The sequence below is a fragment of the Phocoena sinus genome, chromosome 12 (genome assembly GCF_008692025.1).
Source record: "Phocoena sinus isolate mPhoSin1 chromosome 12, mPhoSin1.pri, whole genome shotgun sequence".
Classification (NCBI taxonomy): domain Eukaryota; kingdom Metazoa; phylum Chordata; class Mammalia; order Artiodactyla; family Phocoenidae; genus Phocoena; species Phocoena sinus.
In genome coordinates this window covers 32,845,637-32,870,619 of record NC_045774.1, presented here as the reverse complement: position 1 = coordinate 32,870,619, position 24,983 = coordinate 32,845,637, and the positions used below count along the sequence as shown (strand labels likewise).

The 24,983-nt window shown below is 38.1% G+C and overlaps 1 protein-coding gene across 1 annotated transcript in view; it reads right to left on the bottom strand.

The window, feature by feature from the left end:
- Nucleotides 1–24,983, bottom strand: part of ARHGAP18 (Rho GTPase activating protein 18) — a 132,156-nt gene that overhangs the window by 8,719 nt on the left and 98,454 nt on the right. Inside the window, 5 exon segments of the mRNA XM_032650801.1 lie at nucleotides 9,238–9,378; nucleotides 10,399–10,605; nucleotides 14,928–15,010; nucleotides 17,384–17,543; nucleotides 20,646–20,723. Of these exon segments, the coding sequence (XP_032506692.1) occupies nucleotides 9,238–9,378; nucleotides 10,399–10,605; nucleotides 14,928–15,010; nucleotides 17,384–17,543; nucleotides 20,646–20,723 (669 nt within the window).

The following is a 24,983-nucleotide window of genomic DNA, read 5'->3' as shown; positions in this document are numbered from 1 at the left end:
ATTCCTGCTCTATCTCTCCCATCCAGCCTGGACCCTTGGCTTGGTTTGTTGACTTCCAATTTCTGGCGCTTGTAGTTTGGCCTGATACCTTACCTAGTCTCTGACCTCCACCTCGCCTCTAGTTTACAGGTCTAATTTGCCTTTTCCCTTGATTCTAAGACAGATTTTATTTTCATTTGTAGCATTTTGAAAAATGAGCTGCTTCTTACAATGGATGGGGCATTTCACGTGGTAGTGTTGTTACCTTTTTCCAAAGTAGTTATTCAATCAATGAAGTATCTTATAACTCAGGGATTACGCTACATGCACTTCTCCCTTGGGGTTCATCTCTAGCTTATATCCTGCTGTAGCCATTCTGCCTGCTGTCCTGGCCTCAACTGTTTCCTCATAGGAGGTGAAAAACAATAAGCTGGGCCTGACAACTCGAAAGGTGGAGCGAAAATTGTTATAGCAACAGTTGAAGCACTGAGTCTGTATTGATAAAATCCAATCCATCTTGCCTACTCAGGGAAGCAAGTACCAGCATTTTGGATTCTGTTAGTCTATTGTTATAACTGTATTATAGGAGGGTCCTAAACAGCAGGTTGGGGGTTGCAGATCGACATCTACTTTATGCTGATTTAAACGTTAGGAAATTCTGCTCAAGTCATAGTGCCAAATAGCCTTACATAGAGGCTTTCTTTGGTGAAAGTAATAGCAGCAAAAACTGTTTCCATAATTACATCTTATACAACCCTAGAATATCAAAAACGGCAGGCAAACGTATGCTGACATTTAAAGTGAAGTAAGTTGATATGATTAAGTTTTTATATATAGAAGGTCTACAATAAATGAGTTATACAAGCAAAATGATCCAGAAAAATAATATGTTGCTGTAAAGAGTTCAGGAATATATCAACCTTCCTCTGCTCCCTGCCTCCCCCACTATTCCTTGTGGCATATTCCATTCTTTGGATAAAAAAGGACAGTCAAAATTCACTACAAACACCATGCTTTCCTATCTTGACGTATGTTCTCCTCCCCTTCTGAAATATCCCCTGCTACCTATCCATTTTTCAAGGCCCAGCTCACACACCTCAAACCGCATGAAACACTCCGTGGAGGGTTTCTGACTCCATAGCGTCAAGAGGAATTTCCTCTTTCCACTGAATCTCTTTTATGATGGAGATCCTAATATATGACACTTGTATTCTAGTTACATGCCACATATCTGAGTGACATCTGTAGCCATCTATCAATGTTTACTGATTACATGAGTCACTCAAAAATATTTCTCACTGGGGACTTCCCTGGCGGTCCAGTGGTTAAGACTCTGCACTCCCAATGCCAGGGGCATGGGTTCATTCCCAGGTTGGGGAACTAGATCCTGCATGCTGCACGGCACAGCCAAAAAAAAAAAAAAAAAATATATATATATATATATATATATATATATAATTTCTCTCTAAAAATGGTATGCTAATAAAAGTAAAATTTCTCCAGAATAAAATAAACTATACCAATGAGTATTTTCCTTAATAGCAGAAAATAGTCTTAGGAATATTGTCTAAAAGAAACAAGTTAAGTTGCTTCCATCTATCACGTGGTACTACTACTCCCCTTGCTACTGGGAAAAGACAGGGAGGGAAAGAGAACAGAAGAAAGGAATTAAAGATGCTACAAGGGATAATTCAGTCATTTGGTCCTACAGAGAGTAACCAACATTAGCATGCACCTGCTTGGGGATGCAGCCACTTTTCCCCCAAGGCATCTCATGAACAACTAAAGACCCCTAACAATATGACCATGGCCTATACTTTCTAAATGAGGTCAGGGATCATACTTTGGAGAGTATGGCCATAATTTCTTATAAAACCTAACATTGAAATCAGGGTGGTGTCAGGGGTTGTACCTGATAGCACCACATCTGACACAGGAATCCAGTCTCTCTGATTGTTAGTTTAGAAGCAAGAGGCCCAGGTACCAGCTTCTGAGGGCACTTGAGAGTTCTCACGCGTATGTGAAAAGTCAGGTCATTGCTGTATTTTGGCTTTTGCCAGCATATGGGGAGTGGCGTGTGTACAGGTTTCTTAATGGCTATGAAATTAAACATTTCCCACACCCTTCCCCTCAGTGCATGTGTATGTGTTTGTGTGTGTGTGTGTGAGAAACAGTAACAATTCTCAGAGTGTTTATTTCTGTGGCAATACATCCCATCTAAATTCTCACAACAATAAAAAGATTAACAGCCTGACTCAACTTGAATCTACCCTGCCTTTTGCCGTTGGAGGAGAAATTAGTTTAACTGGTAACGTGTAATGGTTAAAGATGAAGCGTTTAGAAGTTGTTTCTGGAAAGTTTTCCCTGGATTTCTTGACAAGGGTGGCCAAATGATATTTACTAAAGATGATAAACAATAAATGATGTCAAAGCTCTCATTTAAATAGTGTATGACAACTACTATTAAGCTCCAGGATCATGGTGTATCAAATACTAAAGCTATTAGTATGCTAATTACACTGAGCTGCCAAGCTTTGAATAGACACAACATGCCTGATCATTAAGCCAAACCGTCTGTTCTTAGCTTGAGCCATAAAAATAACTAAGTCTGTGAGTAGTATAATCTTTGTAACCTTCCTATTTCACTTTTTTTTTTTTTTTTTTTGCCTTAACAGCTGTGACTCTGTCCCTTACTTTTAAATTTCTTTGGTGTGCTTGGGAGCTGAAGTTTTATGATGTACAGCAGGACTGGAGAAGAGCAGTATCTGACTAACATGCCATTAAAAATTAGTCACAAAGGATTTTACAACTTACAAAATGTTAGTTAATTTCTTATGCATGCAAAGACTGTTAAAATAGAGAAAATGATCTCATACGGCCCTCACATGTTTTACACATTGAACTAAAGTATATTTTTAAAAATAGGATTTTAGTTCTTACTATCTGGTAAAATAAACAATGATTTTAGTATTTTCTCAAAAGGTGTAGATAAATACTGTGTTGCTCATATTTTTACACTCTAGAGGCCATAAATTTAATGTCAGACCCTCAGGAGAAATGTTAATTTCTTCTTTTAAATTAAAAGCTAATTTAAATGTAAAGCTGACATTTTTTAATACTACAAAAAAACCTTTTATCTTCAAAAGGGCAAATTGGACATATAACTTTCTCAAATAAAGGCCAGATATAACACACATTTTAGAAAATTTAACAAGGACATTTTAGCAGGGTATCTTAAACTAAAATGGCATATTCATCACTTGGAGGTGGAGATACAGAAGTCGTTCTCTGTTGTCTTGAACTGTCTGCTCTGACTATAACTGGGCTTTTGTTATCCAAATGCTTAAACTTTTATCCAACTTACAGATTCAGAGAATTTTAAAGAAGGGCCTGAAGTAACTTCCAAAATTAATAATCACTTAATTGATAATGAAATAAGTTGTGATATTTTTCTCTTTTAATATGGTATTTAAGTACTATAAAAAAAATCAGAGAATGTCTGAAAAAGAAACAAGATTTTGTGCTTGATATTGTAATTTGATTTTCCACATGAGTCCCCAACTAGATCCAGACACTGTTTCCAGACCTAAAGCAGATGCTTGAAACTGTACCTGCGACAATGCTCTGGGTCAGAGCTGTTAAGTGAAACCAGAGATGGAATTCTAAACAGAGCTGTGACTAGACACACAACTTCAGCCACAAACGACCCAGAGTCTACACCGCACTGCTGCCAACTCCAGGATTCTTCTGGAGAATGGCAGAAGATGAGAGAAACAGATTTCTTTTCCATGTCCAAAACTCTAAAAATGTTACCAGATCATTTTGGAACTCTTAGCGAGTCCTGTAAGCTCTCTAAAGCTCAAGCTCTGGACCGTTAATTAAGGATGTGACCAGCAGATCATCCTGAGTTAACACTGAAGCTCACCTTAGGAAGAGAGAACTTTTGTTCCCTTTACAATGAGGGCAGATGTGGTGAGCAGCCTGGCTTATTTCACAGAATCTCACAGAGCCCCACTTTGTGCTCACGCTCTCTCATAAATGTACAGCTTCCTTTTACTTTCAGAGGTAAGCTTAAATGACAGAAGAAAACTCACCCAGATCTAAGTCCACAATGGACTTGAAACCTGTATGATTCAGCAATTCATAACCAGATGCTCATCAAAGCTGCCCTAGATCCTTTTTAGACAGGGATGCAGTCTGAGGTAATTACGGGTGAAATGATGAAAGGTCTGTGATTTCCTTAAAAATACTAAAAGGAAAAAAGGTGTGGAAGACAAGATGAAACAGGATTAAAAAAATATGGGTGATTGCTGGTGATGGGTTTATGGAGGTTCATATACTATTCTATCTTTGTGTATGTTAGAAAACTTCCGTAATAAAATTAAATATATGTGCACACAAACACATATACAGCAAATGGGGGAAAAATTACCCTGACAGTTTTTATACTATACACATGTGCAGGTACTGCTCTGGGAGATTCTGATTCAGTGGGTCTGGGAAGCAGCACAGGCATGGTTTTTTGCTTTTTGTTTTTTAAAAGAATATCACAGAAGCCCCTATTGTATACTTCTGGTTAAACACCATTAATCTGGTCTTACTCTCATTTTATAGAAGAAACTGAGACCCAGAGAGAGAAAATGATTTGCCATTAATGTCTCGTTAATGGCAAAGCTAGGGCTATATCAAGCCAAATGACTCCCGGTGTTTGATGTCGTATGTGTATATACGTGTGTGTGTGTGTGTGTGTGTGTGTGTGTGTGTGTGTGTGTGTGAGATATCATTCCCAACTACAAGTTAACTACAAGTTGAAGGCTATCAGAAAATGGTTATATTCAAATAGTCTACAATTATGTTATTTTTCACTGTTTCCTCTTGCTGTAATTAATAGATGTCTCATTAGTACTTAAGAAATTCACACTTGTACCAAATAATTAATATGCTGCAGTCATTATAAACATTGGTCTTGTTAAGTAGATTGTGTCCCTTACAACCTGATTCAAACTATTAATTTACCTAGTCAAGCATGTCTTAATAACATGAATGCCCAATTATATACAGTTAACATTAATAGCATACAGAGGGCTTTAAAAAAATATTGCCTTGATGAATTCTCATGATCTATAATCTCTTGTCTTTCACATTTCAATCCCTAGAAAGCATGGTTTCTTCCATCAATAGTCACAGACAATGCTTTGGAGAAAGTCACAACTAACCCTTCAAATGCAAAATCTAGAGGACCTCTTATCCAAGGCTAACCTTACTCAACCTCTCTGTAGCATTTGGTACTACTGATCAAGCTCCCTTACTTTATTCTTCCCCCAGGGGGCTAAGACACTACAGTCTTCAACTTTCTCTTACTTCCTATTATTTCTTGCCCTATTCTACCAGTTCCATTTCCATGGCCCACTACTTAAATATTGGTGTTTTTGCCTTTTTGATTTCTTACCCCATATATCCACTTGTGTAACAGGAACCAGTCTGTGCCTTCAACTACAATCTCTATGTTGGTCCCAAATGCACACCTCCAGCTCTGGCCACCCTCTGAGCTTCAGGCCCACATAGCCAACTTTCACAAAGGCATGTCAACCCCAAATGCCAAAAACTGACTACCTCATCAAAGTCTGTTCCTTTTGTTGGATGTTTTATCTTGATGATAAAATCACCCAAGGTAAAATCAGCAAGTCATTCTAGATTCCTTCTTCTTGCACATTCCTTACATCTAATCAGTTTCACCATCTCACTGATATGGGTCTTACTGGCTCACATTCAACACTTCTTTCCATTCCCATTGCTGGGCCTTAGCTCAACCCAGAACTGTTTTTAAAGCTATATATTAAACATATCTAATAATGGCAGTAATACATGTTCAATTTTATTACTATACATAAGCCCAGGATTTGGGGATGGAGTTTTTCTGTGCTGTATGGGGAAAGAGAGGATAACAGTAGAGAGACCTGGATTTAAAGTCATATAGACTGGGTTTCAAATTACAGCTCCACCACTTCCTATCTAGATAACCTTAAGTAAGTTACTTAACATTGCTGAGCCTCACTTTCCTGATCTGTAAAAAATTAAAATTAAAAAAAAAAGAGACTATTTTAATAATAAACTCCAACTAAACTACTATGAATATTAAATAAAATGTTGGTAAAATGTTTAGCAGCATACCTGACCTCTGGTGAGCATTCAAAATAATGATAATTATTACCCCTTACCAATACAGTGATGAACTGTTCACTGATTTGTACCTTCTTCTTTCAACATATTACAAATATCTTCCAATGCCAATATACACACTTGTCCATTTTCATGGTATTTCATTATATAGATAGGCCATAACATATTTAACTAACCACCTCTTTCCCTTTGGATTATTTCTAATTTTGGCCAGTATACAGAAAATGGCAATGAACTTAAGCATAACTATTTGCATGCTCGTCTGACTATCCCCTCTGAAGGAATTTCTAAGTCCAATGAGGAGCATGGTTTTCAAGATTTTGCCACATGCCAACTGCTCTCCAGAGGGATTCTACCAGTTTATATATTCCCATCAACAACGAAATTAGCTGGCATCTCCTACCAAACCTCCTCTCTCACACTCCTCCAATGTATCCCTCACCTGCCATCGTAACAGCTGTTCTAAAATGCAAATATAATCATGTAACTGCTGGGGTCACAGCTTTCAGCAGTTCCCTGCCACATACAGAAGAGAAGCCTGGCTCCCCGCTGAGCCCCATTCCCGCCTTCCTTCTGCCCCTGCCCCTCCATGTACCTCACTGGCCAGGATGACCGAATTTTCCCTCCAAACACCCTCAGTCCTCCCCACTTAGATATCCAACACACACCTCACACTCAACAGGCCCTAGGTTGAAATTATTACCTTCCCTATCTAAGTGTCAATTCCACACATCAAAGAGTTGTTTAACAAATAAAAAACATGCCAGTTTCATTCAAATGATTTGTGGGGAGAGTCAAGAAACACAAACCAACAGGAAAAATGTGGGGACAGTGTGGGAGGGGATAGTTTATCGAAACATAGATGGCTCACGTTCCACCAAAAGGGAAGAGCTGCTACTTGGATCCAGGCAATTGTTACCCTGCAGGAAACAGGTCCCCTACGGCAAGGGGACATGAGGATGCTCCCACCTCCAAACTGTCAAGTCAAGATGGAAGTCCAGACTTTCATGTTAAATCTTTTCGAGTTAACATTCTGGCAGCTGATGGAAGCCTATGTAGAAAACTGATTAGTTGGTGACTCACCACATAAGCATAGTATTTGACATTATCTTCTACTTTCTTTGTTGTCCTGTAATTGTTTCCTGGGTATATTTTTTCTCCCTAAGAAAATGATAGCAGCTTGGAAAAAAAACCTCTGACAACTGATGAAACTTTTTCAACCGAAATGACAAGCTACATGACCTCCACTGTGGGCCACCATCACCGATGGTGACCACTCTACCAGGAAGCTCCTCTGCTAGGGAGACTTAACACCTGACATGTGTTTCTCACGACCCCGCACTACTCCCTGGTGAAGCCCCTCTGATGCCCACTTCCTGTCTGATAGCCCAGGGTCCCCAGGTCAGGCTCCATCACACACCTCTAGCACTTCTGAGCTCAACCCTCCTACAGCAGGCCCATGTCCTCGGAAGACCTAACAGGAAGTGGGGCTTCAGCACCAAGGAGGCTCTTAGTAGTATTTTGTCAGAATAATCGCTGAATTTCTCAGAAGGGATCACCAAAACTCGAAGATTAAGTGACACCTAACACATGATGAAACTGACAGTTAAAACCAGGCTTAAATCCCAAGACTTAAATTGACAATACAGCTTCTAACTAGTCCAGACATAATTCTCAGACCAGCTCTCCTCTATTTAACCCAAAGTACCAACTAAAGAAATCCAAGTTAATGCTATTTTTCTATAAATGACAAAATTATTTAAACGTTCCATCTTCAAAAACAGTAACATTTTAATTTTTGTCTAAGGACTTATTATTAAAAAGGTACAGCACAAATTTTGTTTTCTTAGATACACACTGTTCCTCAGAGTATCACATTATAACGGTCTTAGTTAAAAAGACAAGGATATAAAGTCACCTAAGTTAATGTGAATAATCAGGGCTACAAAAGAGAAGAGGTTCACGTATTCATAATCTTTAGAGGTAATAGAACATTCTCAGTTAAACAAGAATGATATCTCAAAAATCCTTTCTAACCTGTATAGCATTTCTCAAAAAATATAAACACTATGTACAATTCCCACTTATTAAATTTTATGCTTTTAAAGATACTTTGAAATTGACCAAAAGAAGTTTAATGCCAGGAAAATGCTATTTTGTAAGAGTGAGAGCTATAAATAAATAAAGGAGAAAAAAAATTTTGTGTGATTACTGGATCCCTAAGTAGGCCAAAGCAGAAAAATCAAAGGCTGATAATTGCATTTCCACATTATTCCACAAGATGTCAGCATGTAACTGAGGAACTTCTATGGTGGTGATGGTGGTGGAGGGGTGTCTTCACCATAAATAGAACAATAGAAACCCTCGCATTTCATGATCTTAAGTCAGAGCTTTGGTAACTCACTTCTTCTGAATGTGTTTTCATGTATATTTCATTATTGTAAACCCAGTTCTTACTATACTCTTACAGAAGTTTATGAATACTAAGAGTTAAATATCCCTTTTTCTTTTTTGAAATATTTTAATTTTCTGCATTCCAACATAACTCTCTCCAAATTCTTAAGTTCCAGTTAAGACACTTTAAGGACTTACTGAAGTCTAGGAAAGATCTCAGGCACTACACCAATACTGACCTATTTGTTTATCTGGGTTAGTTTTTTTCCCCATTTTACAGATGAGAAAATTGAAGGAAAAAATTGGTCAATGGTTCACACAAGGGACTGTTTAATTACTAAACATTACACATTTAGTGGGCAACTGGAATCTCCACAGAGTCCTCTGTGTGTTCATGTGTGGGTGGGTGTGTGCTGAGACAATCCTGTCTTGTTATCTTCCTTTGTTCCTTAACAACAGCTCACATGCTGAGTCACCAAGACCTGTGCAACTATCCGTATTCATCATTAGTACTAATAGGAGCATAGCTACCATTATTGACGCCTTTAACTTATATATAGTACCAGAGCCTACTAAGTGTATAGAAATTCATCCTACAAAAACATTCAAAACTTTGTTGTATATAAGATATTAAAAACAGTACTGCAATCTGTATAACTACGTATATCTTCAAGTTTTTCTTACATCATTTGCACTCTTATCTTGCTTTTCATATTTTTCCCGGTCATAAGCCATTTTCTTCAGCAATTTCTTCATGGCTTTTTTATCTTTTCTATGATTTTCAGTGTTTTGTTTCCTCACTTGGTTGACAATAAACTTGGGAATCTATGGAGAAATGAAATTAAGTTTGGGGAGGAAAAAGAAGTAGTACCATTTTAAACTATAGAAATAATTATCTTTATTTCTTATATTTGGAGAGAAGTAAAGACTCTGTCTATTTGATAAGACTATGCCATCCATTAAATCTGTGGGGGAAAATTCATCATATTACCTACCATGTGTACAGAGCATCCAGGTGATGAAGAAGCTTAGGGACTTCCCTGGTGCAGTGGTTAAGAATCCACCTGCCAATGCAGGGAACACAGGTTCGAGCCCTGATCCAGGAAGATCTCACATGCCACAGAGCAGCTAAGCCCGTGCACCACAGCTACTGAGCCTGCACCCTAGAGCCCACGAGCCACAACTAGGGAGACTGCGTGCTGCAGCTACTAAAGCCCGTGCACCTAGAGCCCGTGCTCTGCAACAAGAGAAGCCTGCGCACCACAATGAAGAGTAGCCCCTGCTCGCCGCAACTAGAGAAAGCCCGCACACAGCAACGAAGACCCAACGCAGCCAAAATATTAATTAATTGATTAATTTTAAAAAGGAGGTTTGGTGAAGTTCAAGGCCATAGTGACCATCTTCTACGCCAAGACTGGAGACTGCCTGAGGTGACGGGCATTAGGCACCACGAACTCAGCAGTTGGTCCCTTTAGCAGCCACCTATCTACAACCTAGCCTCCAACTAACCTATACCCTTCTAATAACCAGCTAGCCTCTCCTGTCAAAAGAGAAAGAAAAACTCACCAAGAAACAAGAGCTGACAGGTACCTAGCAATAATCCAGGAAAAAATAATCCTCAGAAATTCCATTAGCAAAAATAAAACATTTTAGAAGTTACCAAATTGAAACACTTAATCATGTAGGCATTTTAAAAACTGAGATTTTTAAAAGTAGACATCAATTTTTTTAACCGCATTTGAAATCACCTATATTGTTTACCTTTTTATAGAGACTATAACAATAAAAAGACTTCAGAATCTAGATATTATCACTCATTAACAGAACTTGAAAATATATACTTACTGTCCACAGAAGTTTTTGATACTTAATCAATAAGTGCATGATATTAGCTATCCCAGCTGCCATTACAAATTCTCGCTGTTCACTGGACTTCAAACCCAATGTATGATACATGAAGAGATTCGGGGCCATGACCATTGCTACATTCATGACCGTCATCTTATTTTTCTCTTTATTGTCCACGACTCTTTGGAGAAATTCAAGCAGGGCCTGAAACAGAAATAACGCTTTGAGACCTGTGTTAGACGTGAAGATAAGAGATTAAGGCACTGCAGGGATTTTTGTTTATTAAAAAAAATAAGTTGCGCATAACCACAGTCAGCCAGCCACATCCAGTGGGCCTTGTCCTCAAAGCTGCTCCATTGCTTAACACACCCAGAGCTGGTGCTGTGTTTCCACTGTGGACTATGGCCCTGGGGAATGAGGCAAGAGGACACACATCTGAGCTGGGCAGTGTGGAGAGGGATGGAGAAGCGTCAGAGCGCCTGCCTATCAAAGCCATGGAGCACCGAAAAATAGTTCAAAATATCAAACAAGTATTCACTTGCTGCAGGAAGTGCTGTACTTTTATCTCTAAATATTTTTTTAAAAAATCCATTAAAAAGGCTCGTTCAACCTCAGTTGCGTTTGTTTTAAGGGACGCAATAGCTGGCTGACTTGAAATCCAAAAAGAATGGAGACTGGGATGGGGAGAAGGGGAAATAGAGACAAAGAGAAGAGAATTTCTTTCAAAAAAATGAATGAACGAAAAGAAGCTTTTCACCAGAACAGGCTAGTTTATGCTCAGTTTGATGCCCCCCACTTCCCACCTCCATGGACAACACTCATGTGTCCTCTGAGCGCCCCTCCACAAAAGCCACAGCAGCTTAGATCACCCTCCTTCTGCTAGGGCATAAAGCTTTAAGTTCTTCTTTTGCCTTCTTTCTTGAATCAATTTAGGTCCAAAACATTAACAACAATAACTGCACAGATATTCAATGATCTCTACAGGCGAGGCATTGTTTTAAGAACTTCACAGAGATCACCTCACTTAATCCTGATTGGAAATAGATGCTGTAATGATCCCCATCATACAGATGAGAAAACAGCATCTAAGAGAATGGATGTAACTTACCAGAGGTCACAGAGCAAGCACGTGGTGGAGGAGGAATTTAATTGCCTGTCTATCTGGCTTTGTTTCTGAACTCTTAATTATTAAAAGAAGCATGTTATCATACTTAGCCTAAAATTCCTACCTGAAAAAGTTAAAATAAATTATGCCAAAATGGAAAAACAAAAAAACTGTGTTCATCTCTCACAGGATTTCAGGGGAAAAAATATTCCTATAAGCTCTAACAACTTGATCTTGAGCCCAGTTTAGCTACTATATAGACCCTCAAAGTTGGAAACAAACTAAAGGCATAGCCTTACTATTTAACAATGAGATTTATGGATCTAATTTCTGGTCCAGTGCTCACAAAGTTAAACTGTAATCCAAGCATAAGGTTATATAGAAACAACACCTTCTCAAATGAGGACAAAAGATTAGTTGGTAAGGTTTGGAAAAAAGATTTAATTTTGTTCCAGAGACCAGAATAATTATTCAGGGACCAGTGTATCTCTTTCTTTACAAGCATAAATTGCCGAGATTAGGTAATAAACCACTTAAATGTGGGGTACATAATACAATAAATTATTCAAAATATTACTATCAGGATATTAGAATATGTGTGTGTATATGTAGATATGAAACTAATAAAATGTTAACCTAGCCTTTGCTGAAAGAACTTCATCTTTGAATATATTGTCTCTTCATCTGATCTATAAGCACTGTCGTTTCTTAAAAGTATCTATCACAAGGACTTCCCTGGTGGTCCATTGGTTAAGACTCTGTGCTTCCAATGCAGGGGGCACGGGTTTGATTCCTGGTCAGGGAACTAAGATCCCATGTGCCACAACGTGTGGCAAAAAAAAAAAAAAAAAAAAAAAAAAAAGTATCTATCACCAGTCTGGTGTTATGTAAGTATCACTGGACCCACTCTCTGAAAACTCAGTTTGAGTCTTAGCACAGTTACTTATTAGCTATGTGTGATCTTGGGATAAACCTTTTGGCATCCCTGTTCTTTAAAGTCTTCTCATTCATAAAATGTGTACTTTTATAAATTTTAAAGTAGTTTTAATTTAATGGGAATTTTAATGGGAATACTAATCTCCTAGCCTGCCAGGATTAAGCAAGAAAATGTATACAATGAACTTCCTAAAACTACAAGAAGGATAAACACATGCCAATAATTATATTAACATGAATTCCCCACTGATATCTTAACATTAGTCTTTGTTATTCCTCCAAGTCAAGGGTAGGTATCATCATTGGTCCAAATGCACGATAACCCAAGGTTAAAAAAAAATCTTGGTCAAGTAACTTGCCTAAAGACACCTGTTGCTCTAGACTTAAACCAGGACATGGGATTTAACATGGTCCCTCCAAACCCTTAGATATGCTGCAGAAACAGTCTACACAAGTCATGCACATGATCCCATCCCTCCAAATGGCAACGGAAAAAGTGGCAATAGGACTGGGAAAATTGAGGAAGTTCACATTAAGCTTCCTGAAATTACCTTGTGATGAAGTTTCCCTTCTCTTTTAGAGAACTAAATTTAGATGGTTTATTCTCTTATATATGGTACACTCGTTTTGGTGCTTCTGTTATTAGAAATCTTGTTTGAAACCTTCATCAGAGCTGGCTAATTAAGCTACTAAAGCTTAAGTAAATTAGTAAAATTACTTGTTTGGCATTTTCCAATTTTTTACCCCAAGAAAGTATTTTCCACCTTATTTATACAATTGTGCTCCCAGTAACCTTATATGCTAAAATTAAAACTACTTTAAAATTTTAGAAAGTACACTTTTAAACAGACTTTGTCTTAAAAGAATGTGCCTGGGACTTTAAAGGCAAAATCCAAGAACGAGTTCTAGACCAACCTCACCCAATAGTAACCATATGGAAATAAGCGTTTCCTCCCACAATTATTTGAACTCATCTGAATGCAGGCATATTTTAAGTAAATCATGTCTTTCAATTTCTACCTTATATGGATCATTCACAGGGCCATCACACAGACAGGCACCTTTATGTGAAAAAGAAAAAGATGGATTAAATTCCTCTTTCTAGGTAGTTGATGCCCTGTGTCAAGGGCACGGCTGGCAAGCAGAGAACAGACTGAAAATCGGTCCCCGCTTCACCCTGGGCCAGATGTCCTTATTTCAGCCACAGTCTACACACCCATACCCAGCAGCCCTGGTCACACAGTGTTTGGATGCAACCCTTTCTGGAGTTGGCCTCTGTCTCCAAAACCAAACCAAACCAAACCTAACCTGCCTTCTCAGTTATTCATTCAGTTAATCAGTGAAGCGAAAGATTATTTTCTGACTTAGTAAAGGGACTAACTAATTCTTTGGAAGTTCTCCTGCAGCAATGCAGTGTTTTTATTCCAGCAATCCTCATCAACTGCTTCAGCCAGAAAAGTTGAGTATTAACATTCATTCCATGGGCATGGAATTCGCTCACCTAGCTTCAGTTCAGGGAGTCTTAATGAGGTACAGGAAGACATCTCCAAGATTTACCAACTGGTGGTTTTGTTTTCTTGACAGGAAATTTTTTGACATGATTTTTTTTGTTTTAAATAGAAAGAACCATCGGGGGTAAATGGGCAAGGGTTTCGCCCTTACCTGTACAAAAAAAAATTTTTTGCAACAACAAAACATAAGGGAGATGCTCTTTCTAAATTATATTTTTAAAATTTCTCTTTCTCTTTTATAAAAGTTTATAATTAAACCTTTTCTAACTACTCTATAAATGGTTGCATTAAGGAAAATTAATCAATGTGGAACAATCCACTGATTATTATGAAAGCCTCTGATAATACATAGTAAATGGTATTTAATCATATGAATATCAGACCAAATCACTTTGAAATGATGATATAAATCAGAAACTCAAGGTAATCCATTAGAGAAATAACTAGAATTTATTTGAGTTGGTCTATCTTTTGGCTAACCAAACATTTCAAAATCATCATTATAACACTTCAAACTCTACTGCTTGGAACTACAAACAAATGTAACCTTTTTAGGCAACAGTGGGCTACATTTGATGAGCCTTAGGATTTTGTTTTTAAATATTCAATTTTCACCTTACTAGTATATGCTCACCAGATAAAATTTGGAAAATGCAGGAAAATAGAAAGAAGAAAAAAACAAAAGGCACCCACGTTTTCATTAACAAATGAACCTCAATCACCTGTTTTGGTAGAAGAAATGTTATAATTGAAAAAAATCCAAAAAACGCCTAATGATACTATTAACATGACTAACCTGGTTAATAAATTAATAAAGAGTTAAAGACTTTCACCATCTGCCCTTAAAAATAGGTCTTTTCCTTATAGACAACTACTAACATCTCCACGATAACATTATTTTGTTTTGCCACAAATAATGAAAAATTACTCTGTTTAGTTCTGAGGGATATTTAACATAAATGAATCCAGCTGACCTTGAGTGTGTCTCTGTTTGCATCGGGCAGGAGGATGACAAGAAGGTTCAAAGCCTGTAGTTGTTGCTTCCTGGTTGGAAGATCTGCAGACAGATTAAATACATCTGAACGCTTGTCTTTACCAAACATTTCTCTTTACTTTCTTTTTCCATTTTGTAAGAAAAAAGCTTTTTGGCATAAACATCACTGTGAAATGTGAGACACAATGCCTGAGCAGCAAGCCTTGTTGGGAGCGTGTCTGGGGGAGATCAGGAGAAGCAGCTGTTGCTATAGAGCTTTCTCTCTCTCAGAATGCTCATTTCCAACTATGAGTGTACGACGGGCAGCCTTATGCTTGCAGACACACAACAGTGCTTTGGAAATAATTTTAATTTCTGCGTGATAATTATTCCCCAGTGTAAAGACACAGGAGATCAGATCTTCTATGATATGGTGTCAGGGTGGACCCGCAACAGTGAAGTTTGTTTGGTATAATGGTGAGTTAACAAATTACGTGGTGTACATGGTAAGAATCCATCAATTCCAGCAGGAATATGTAAAACAGAGCCTAGAACACAATAGGTGTTCAATAAATGTTTGTGGAATGAACTAGAAGACCAACCAGCAATAGAAGAGTTGAAGAGGTACATTATTTTCACTGATACTTCTTATTATCAGTAGCCCTTACCCCATTAGGTAATACTCATGGATATCTGCAATCATTCTGGCATTTGTTTTTCAGGTATAAATTTGGTCCTTTGATCCACATCCAAGGAATATACATGCAAAATAGCACAACTTAACCATTAAAAAAAATATTTTAAACAGATGATTTCAGTCATGTTTCCCTAAAAATTCTGAATAAATGCTATGATATGAGATAACCCATGGGAAACATCTCAATACGACATGCTTTAAGAATAGCCTGGAACATAATGGAATAACATTCAGCCATTAAAAAAAATGAAATCTTGCCATCTGCAACAACATGGATGAAACTTGAGTGCATTATGCTAAGTGAAATAAGATGGAGAAAGACAAATACCCTATGATCTCACTTATATGTGGAATCTAAAACAAAAACAAAGACAAAAACAAAACAGCTCATAGATACAGAGAACAGATTGGTGGAACAACCTGAACCACCATAGGTAGTGGGGATCGGGGGGAAATGGGTGAAGGGAGTCAAAAGGTACAAACTTCCGGGTTTCCCTGGTGGCGCAGTGGTTGAGAGTCTGCCTGCCGATGCAGGGGACATGGGTTTGTGCCCCGGTCCGGGAAGATTCCACGTGCCGCGGAGCGGCTGCGCCCGTGAGCCATGGCCGCTGAGCCTGTGCGTCCGGAGCCTGTGCTCCGCAACGGGAGAGGCCACAGCAGTGAAAGGCCCGCATACCGCAAAAAAAAAAAAAAAAGGTACAAACTTCCAGTTATAAAATAAATAAGTCCTGGGGAAATAATGTACAGCATGGCAACTATAGTTAATAACACTATATTGCATATTTGAAAGTTACTAAGAGTAGATCTTAAAAGTTCTCATCACAAGCAAAAATTTTTCTGTAATTATGTATAGTGACAGATGTTAAGTAGACATATTATGATCATTTTGCAATATATACAAATATCGAATCATTACATTGTACATATGAAACTAATATAATATTGTATGTCAATTATATCTCAATTAAAAATAAAAGAATAGCCTGGAACAGTTCTGGTTTACACTTTAGTTCAGCCTAATCATTAATAGTGCCTCCCTTTTACTCTCAAAAGTGTTCCAATTTGGAACTTAAAGTATGGTTTGGTCACTAGAACGTGGTGACAGCATTTTTCCTTTTTTGATGGTCTGACTAAAAGGTGTAATTATGCCAGTATAAGAACCTCATCAGCTCTCTCTGTTTACTGGAAAGGAATTGAGAACTACTCGAGACATTAATTTGGAGCTTGCCTAAGACCACAGAATGTAAAGACATGAGAAATTTGTTGCCCCCTGACCAATGAGGCAGCCAAATGATTTGTTCCATGTTTCTGCATGACAATTTCAGAAGTTAATTTTTCAGGAAATAATCACAGACTCTGCCATATCTCCTTGTGCTTTTATGATAACTGTTAATCCACAGCTTCTCCAGTAAGTGTTGCTTTTAACACTTGGAAAGAAAAATGTCTCACAGAGCTTACGTGATTCATTCTATTAAAAAAGAAGTGTGAAGTTTCCAGGTTTTAACATGAAAATATGTATATTGTATTGCTTAAAGGGCATGCAATTAATCCGTACCCAAAGAGAACATTCTATTATCTATTTACCCAGAGATGTATATTTATAAAAGAAAAGGAAAACATCACGTGGCGTTTGAGTGCTCGCTGACATCAGTGAGTAAATACGCCTATCCAACTTTATCTTTGCGATGCAAAGTATCATTAAAGCGATTAATATGGATGGCACCAGCACAAGGACTGCTTCAAAGAGGGATGGCACTTACTCTGGACAGCCTGAAAGGCCTTGAGATATTCTACACTGAGCAGTGGCTGGGGCAGCTCCCGGATGAAGAGCTTCAGCAGGCTGGCGGCATCGTGCTGCTTAACACTTTCCCAATTAAAAGTCCCTTCATAAAACTTTGCTTCCAGTTCTTGGCAAAGATTCTGAAAGGCAGAAGAGAGAGAGAAAAAAAAAACTACCAGTAAGTGCCTGTGTTTTTTTTTTCCTTCTGAGACTGATATACTTCCCACTTTATAAGAGATTCTACTCTTTTGAAAAGACATTTGAAAATACTAAAGGCCAACACTTCTCTATTACTCAGAAAAATACTCCTCCTCCCACCCCAAGTGTACTTCACCAATGAAAATGATACCTAAGGCCCAAAATTCTGAAACTTTACACATGTTCCTGGACATGCACCAAACCTTAAGCAGTAAAGGCTGAATTAAAATATTAGTTAAAACAGCCTTTACATTTGGGGGCTTTACTCAGATACTATAATTTTTCACCAACTTTTTTTTTTTTTTTTGCGGTACGCGGACCTCTCACTGTTGTGGCCTCTCCCGTTGCGGAGCACAGGCTCCGGACGCGCAGGCTCAGCGGCCATGGCTCACGGGCCCAGCCGCTCCGTGGCATGTGGGATCTTCCCAGACCAGGGCACGAACCCGCGTCCTCTGCATTGGCAGGCGGACTCTCAACCACTGCGCCACCAGGGAAGCCCTTCACCAACTTTTAAAACATCATTAAGAAAACAAGTCTATGTTTTAAATTAGTTAGAAGTATGTTACGTAACAAAATACATAATCAAGCTCTGGACCTAAAGCAGAAGGCCACCTCTGATTAGTCACCTCTGGGAAATGGAAAACCAAATTCTATAGGCACGAAAGTACATCAGTATACCTGTCTGAAATGCACAGGCTGTCAGTGACCCAGCCATGCTGCTGCCAGCTGCCAAAAGCAGCTGGAGTCCTTGCAGAATTAGAAATACCTATAGTTCATTTACCTCAAGGACGCTACAAAATTTGCCAAATTATTAATAATAAATCAATTTCGTTTCATAATTACTATCTTCTATATGCTTTCTCACTGTGGCATAAATCCTATTACGTTAGAAGTCCTTCCAAGTTTCTGTCACTTCCTTCTAATATTTGAAACTGTTCTCCCAAGGAACATTCTTTGCTTTTCCTGTAAGGTAAATTTATTACGCTTTCCCCTCCCAACACAATTCCATCCTCTACCCCAATTACTTTTGTGATTGGTGAAATACAAAAGGTGAACCCAGGGGGCTTCCCTGGTGGCGCAGTATATGTACTTTCTAAGAAAGTACATATAGTTGAACTCATCCCTCTGCCAGCTAACTGGTCAAAATGTAAAATCCGCATTATATCCACTCTTGTATGGCAAAGTAAACGTGCTTATGACTCTTGTGAGTTGGCCGTAGCATTCTGCTCATGTGGGCCGTGAACAGTGACCTGAGAGGTGGTATTCTTGCTGAGATGGGTAATATGAAGTCACGTTACTGGTTTCTGAGGGACTCTTGCTCTGTAAGAGAATGTACTTCTCAACAGAACTCGTCTCCCAATCACACACCATGTCCCTGATGGACTGGTGGTGAAACTGCCGCAGCTACCAGCAAATGAAGTGAGACAGTGGCCACGTATCAAACTTGCAAGAGCACCAAAACAGTTTCAGGGACCTCTGTGCACCAGACAGCAGACCTAGGGGACACAAGCTGAATGACATTTGTGAGCAGGGTATATATATCAGGTTACTCAAATCCTATTAAACTGAGATCACTATGTAGTAAGAGGCAAGTAGGCTGAAACTGCCCGCCTAAATTGAGGAAGCTTATTGAAATCAGCAGGTGATGCAAACTGTGGAACCTATGAACAGTAATCCAGTCCTGGACGCATCACAGCCACAGTCACAGGCGAGGAGAGTGTACAACCACCAAGAGTCATTTCTTCCCGATCCAGCTCTAAAGATGTCATACACAATATATCTTCAGGAAACCAACAGAGAATATCTCTTCCCCCATCCTATTTTCTCTTGGATTTACAAATTCAGGACAACGAAATATGGGATGTGGGCAGCAATGAGTGTTATCTTTTTAGAGTTGGAGCTGAATTTGGAGGATAAGGATAAGGGAGGTTGTTAATGACTGCTAACCAAAAATTTTCCCTGGATACATTTTCCAGATAGAGCTACAATTCCAAGTATGCGGCCCCTGTACACTGCAAAACCCTGTGGAGGCGTACGAAGTATGCATCATCTGTAGGGTAACTCTACTTGTACCATGCATTCATTGGATACTTCCCTAGCACAGGAGTTGGGGAGCAGAGAAAGGAGGAAGGTACACCATCCATGGCCAGTAGGAAGGAAATGTCATCTTGAGAGAAAAGAAAGCAGGGGAGGGAGATAGGGGACTCCAACTGGGAAGGCTGGGAATCCCCTTGCCTCTTTCACAAGCCGGGCTCAGGCTACCCTTGGACCCAGTGAGCCAAAGAACTGTAGCAGTCAGGAGAGTGGTTTAGACAGTCTCATTTTGCCAGCTCACTAAGACTGATAATGTAGGGGAACTAATGTCAAGTCTCCTACTCTGCTCACCTGGTGGAGTGTATCATCCTGCCCTTAAAAAAAACAACAACAACTCATTTTCTGCTGTTACTCATGCTGACTAAATCTGTCACCAGCCCGCTCTTAATATTTTGACTCACCATGCTCTCTTTTCATCAGAAGGACAGAACTACCCTTGTCTTTTTTTTTTTTTTGCGATACACGGGCCTCTCACTGTTGTGGCCTCTCCCGTTGCGGAGCACAGGCTCCGGACGCACACAGACTCAGCGGCCATGGTTCACAGGCCCAGCCACTCCGCGGCACGTGGGATCCTCCCAGACCTGGGCACGAACCCGTGTCCCCTTCCTCGGCAGGCAGACTCTCAACCACTGCGCCACCAGGGAAGCCCTACCCTTGTCTTTTGCTTGTTTACTTTCATTCCTATTTTACGTCTGCACAGTAGAGAGATTAAAATCATTTGTCTCTTTATTCATCACAGTAATATTACAGGTAATAGGGTGATTTTGAAAAAAAAAATCAAAAATCAGAAGAGCCTGTAGAAAAACTAAATACAAACTGAATGTTAGGAGGTTTTTGGTCTATTTTGTCTTCTAAAATGGGAAGAAGGGGCAGGGAGGACAAGTTGGCTTTTAAAATAAAGAAATATAATTAAACAAACAAGTTTTAGATGACTAGAACCAAGAAATTACCTTGATTCGAACAGCAGCTCCAGGTATCCTTAAGAGGCCTTCTGTTTCCAAACCTCCCTCTTCAATGCGAGAAATCAGCTGTGTATAAACAGAAGAACGTTCTGAGTTTGGCATTCTTAACAGGTACAATCCCAAGTTTAACATCTATTTCATATATAAATAAAGGAAAACTGATTACAGTGACGTGTAAACTGGATTTCACAAAGTTTTGAATGCTACTGCACTACCACTACCCATCCTTTAAGCCAATGCATCCCAACACTTTAATCGTAATTTAGAAAAAGTTGGGTCCTTCGGAAGAAAAGTGTATAATTTCACACAACAGCTGTGCTATCCCAAACAGACACTGACCCACGTGCATTGTTTCAAAGCAACTAAGACCATGCGTTTCTTCTGCTTTTTCAGAAACACACGTTCTGCCATCAAATAAATCTTATGAAATTCTAGTACTTGCATATTTACATCCCTTTTTTAGTCTGTTCAAAGAAAGAATTATTTATGACATGAAGGAAAAAAATGCTTGCAAATATTCCTTTTTAGGCTTTAAGCTTTTGGTGGTAAACTTAAATTAAAAAAACAGTTCTTGTATAGGGCTTCTAAATCATAGCCAATGCCTGATGAATACATACATATCTCTCTATCTCCAGAACCCCATTAAAATAACAAAGGTTGTTTGTTTGTTTGTTTTAAAATAAAGCAGAAACACACAAGAAAAGGCAAATGGAGAAACTACAATGACATAACACTGGACGCCAGGAAGATAATAAAAGAAGTGGTCATTTTCTTGGCAGATTTCCAACTGGAATGTGCATTCCCTGGGCAGTACACAAAAGCTTTTTAGGGGGCACTCTGCTATTTTAAAGAAATCAATTTCTTTGTCCTCAGTTTAAATATAGCATTTCCTAGCATCATATAGGTTTTCCTTCCTACCACCCATTCCCCTCCTTTCACAATTGCCTTCTTCAGAAAGACAAACCCACTCTTCACTCAGCCCCAAACTTACTATAATACTCTCTGCATATTCTAAGGCATAAAATCTTCCAGAGTGCCAAAATAATGTAAAATTTTAATTTTTTTTTTTTTTTTCAGGGAAACCTCCTTTAATGATTTACCAAGGCTCTTAGAGCACATAGGCACTGGAAGACAGGGCAATTTTTCTTTAATGACCCCACCTCTTCTATCCCTGGATTATGGCCAAAGAATGCACTGATCTTGAGGGAGTCAGGTAAGAATAAAGCAAAGAGTAGTCTCAAAATTCTCCCAAAGATTTATTATTAACTGAAAAAAGAAGCATCTTTGACCAAAGCAGTACACGATTTTAAAATATTCAATTGGAATGATTTCTAAGACATTTTTCAAGTTACACTGGATAAAAACCCACAGCAAAAATCTTTACATGAATTATTTTAGATTAGATGAGCAATATTTAATAAAGTATTTAAAACCAAATTTATCAAAAAATACCAAGCAACATATATTCAATGTACATGTAATTTTTGTTTTATTTCATCTTATAAAATGTTTAAAATGTTCTATTAACAAAAAATAAAATTGTATGCTAGCTAGTAGCTGGACCAAATTAGTTTTTAGCAGTATATAAATTTTGCTTTTATTAAATACACAGGAAAATTTGATGATTTCTAAATAACTGAATGAGAGTACTTTCTGCATTCTTATATTTGAATTCTTTTTATTATTCTCTAATGCTGAATACCAGCATTCAATAGATATAGATATATATACACATTGTCTGAAGGAATGCCAGGTGTTTTCTCATATTTTTCACTTTGAAAATAACATATTTTTTGCTACCACATTATATTGTCATTGTTAAAATATAAATAATGCTTTACAGCTTTCCTTTTATTTTCAAGACTTAAAAATGGAGAATAACTATAATGATCTATATATTTTAATCATGCTGCTGTTAGTAATTTACCTTATAAGATACAGTGTAAAATTTATCAGTAATGTTCATAGGCTTTCCCCAAATAGATAATACACACTTATATGAATTTATGAACTAATGAATTGAATATGAAGTCAGACTTTTTTGATACAAAGTATCTTTGATTTGGTTGATTAGTTTGATGGTAAAAATAGGATTTGCTAATTTGGCAGAATTTTGCCATAGATAAAAATTAACAATATTTCTATTTCCCCAACCCTTTCTGAGAATATGGTTTAAACAATGTGCCTCTAAGTAGGGAAAAAAAGAAACAGATACAATTTACAGATATTAGATAAGCTTTGTTAAAGCCCTTTTGAAGTATATTTCTCAATAACGGAGAAAATGTAATCCTCTAAAGAATGGTAATAAGAATTTTTGCCAATCAGTGGTTTCCAATTCTTTCCTTTCTACAAAATTAACAGAATACCTAAATGAATTGTCAGCTGATAAATCAAAAAATATTTTTCATGATAAATTACCGATTTTTTTGCTTATAATTCAGAGGGAATGCAAACAGATGAGTGTTATCTAATAGACAACTCTGTATGTTCCCTTTTATTTTTTATATGAACCAAAAACCTTTAAGGCTCTTATCTAATGATTTCAAACTGGTGGGCAGTCTAAGTCTCCAGAATGTTGAAGCGACCAAAAATGTAAAATAACTAAATAAATAAATAAATACGAAAACAATTTCAAGAGAAAGTGATAAGGGGCTGGATGCAATCCCGGGCCTGATCAGGAGGCAACATTGACTTCTGTTAAGACCAAAGCTTACTCTTTGCTGATGTGATAGTGAATCTGATGTGTCAACTTGGCTGGGCTACAGTGCCCAGTTGTCAAATACCAGTCAAACACCAGTCTAGATGTTGCTGTGAAGGTATTTTTAGATGTGATTAACATTTAATCAGTAGACTTTGAGTAAAGCAAACTACTTTCCATAACGTGGGTGGGCCTCACCCAGTCAGCTGAAGGCTGTAAGAACACAGACTGAGGTTCCCCAAAGTAGAAGCAATTCTGCCTCAAGACTGTAACACAGAAACCCTACAGGAGTTTCCAGCCTGCAGGTTCTGGACTCGACACTGAAACATTAACCCTTGCCCATGTTTCCAGCCTGCTGGCCTGCTTTACATAATTCAGACTTGCCAGGTCCCACAACTACAGAACTCAATTCTTTAAGATGAATCTCTCTAGATAGATAGATAGATAGATAGATAGATAGATAGATAGATAGACAGACATATAGATAGATAGATAGACAGACAGATAGAGATAAAATCTCCTGTTGGTTCTGTTTCTCTGGAGGACCCAAATACACTTGGAAAGGATCCCGCTGAGATCCCTGCTTTGTCCACGTGTATAAGTAACTCGCACCTTTTACTGCCATTAAAAGAATTTGAATATACGGCCTACGTTTGTTAGCATCTCACTGTTTTCACAGACACCGCTGACAACTATCCACACAGACACAGGTTCTGAAGGCAATGACTGGCAGAAGCTGGTGAGTAGAACAAGCTGTGTAGAACAAAGTCCATCAGGAGAAACACTGAGACACAGGTTTGGATGTAATGGTGAATATGAGGACTGAAGAAGTCAGAGCTTAGTAGGTAAGACAGTCAATGACTGTCTTGGAATAATGGAAGAATTAGTGCCAGGTAGATTGAGCTTGAGTATTGAATGAGTTTGTTGAGCCAAACAACTGTGAAAGTTCCCACTGCCATTCTTGCTACCCCAGAATTTTCAGGAACTGTGAGATGTCTGGGCTGTTGCAAAAATCCGCATCTTGGGTAGCCCATAACTGATTTGACCTACCTTCCTCATGGGCATTCTCTGTCTTTTATCAAATGTAATCTGTGTTTCTAAACAGTGATGGCTCAGAGGTTAGACTGAAGTTTCTATACTGTCATAGATAACTGTCTTATGAATAACTGAGTGTTGACTACACAAGTGAATTCATAGTTTAGCAATCATTTTCTAATTCTACTTTATGGTTTCTTTGTCTACTTTCGAAGTAGGCACTAGTAAATTAAATTGGACATCCTCATTGTAAATAGGAAAGCTTAGAAAATACATACAGGCGTGAAATATTCATGAGGATTCAATTCCCTAGAAATTTACCAGTAGTTCCCACTCCTATGTATTATAGAACTGAAATCTCAATTATACAAAGCCAGCTAATATAAGACAGAAAAATGATGCCAGGTAATCACAGTTACAAGAAATAACACTGAAACCATCACCATGAAATAAAAATTATAAGCCCTTGAAACAAATTTGTTTCCTGAATAGAAAAATCGAAGTATAAAATAAAAGAGCATATCAACTGGAAAACTATATTATAATAGTATGAACGCAAAAAGAACAAAAACAAAACACTATTAGCTCAAGTA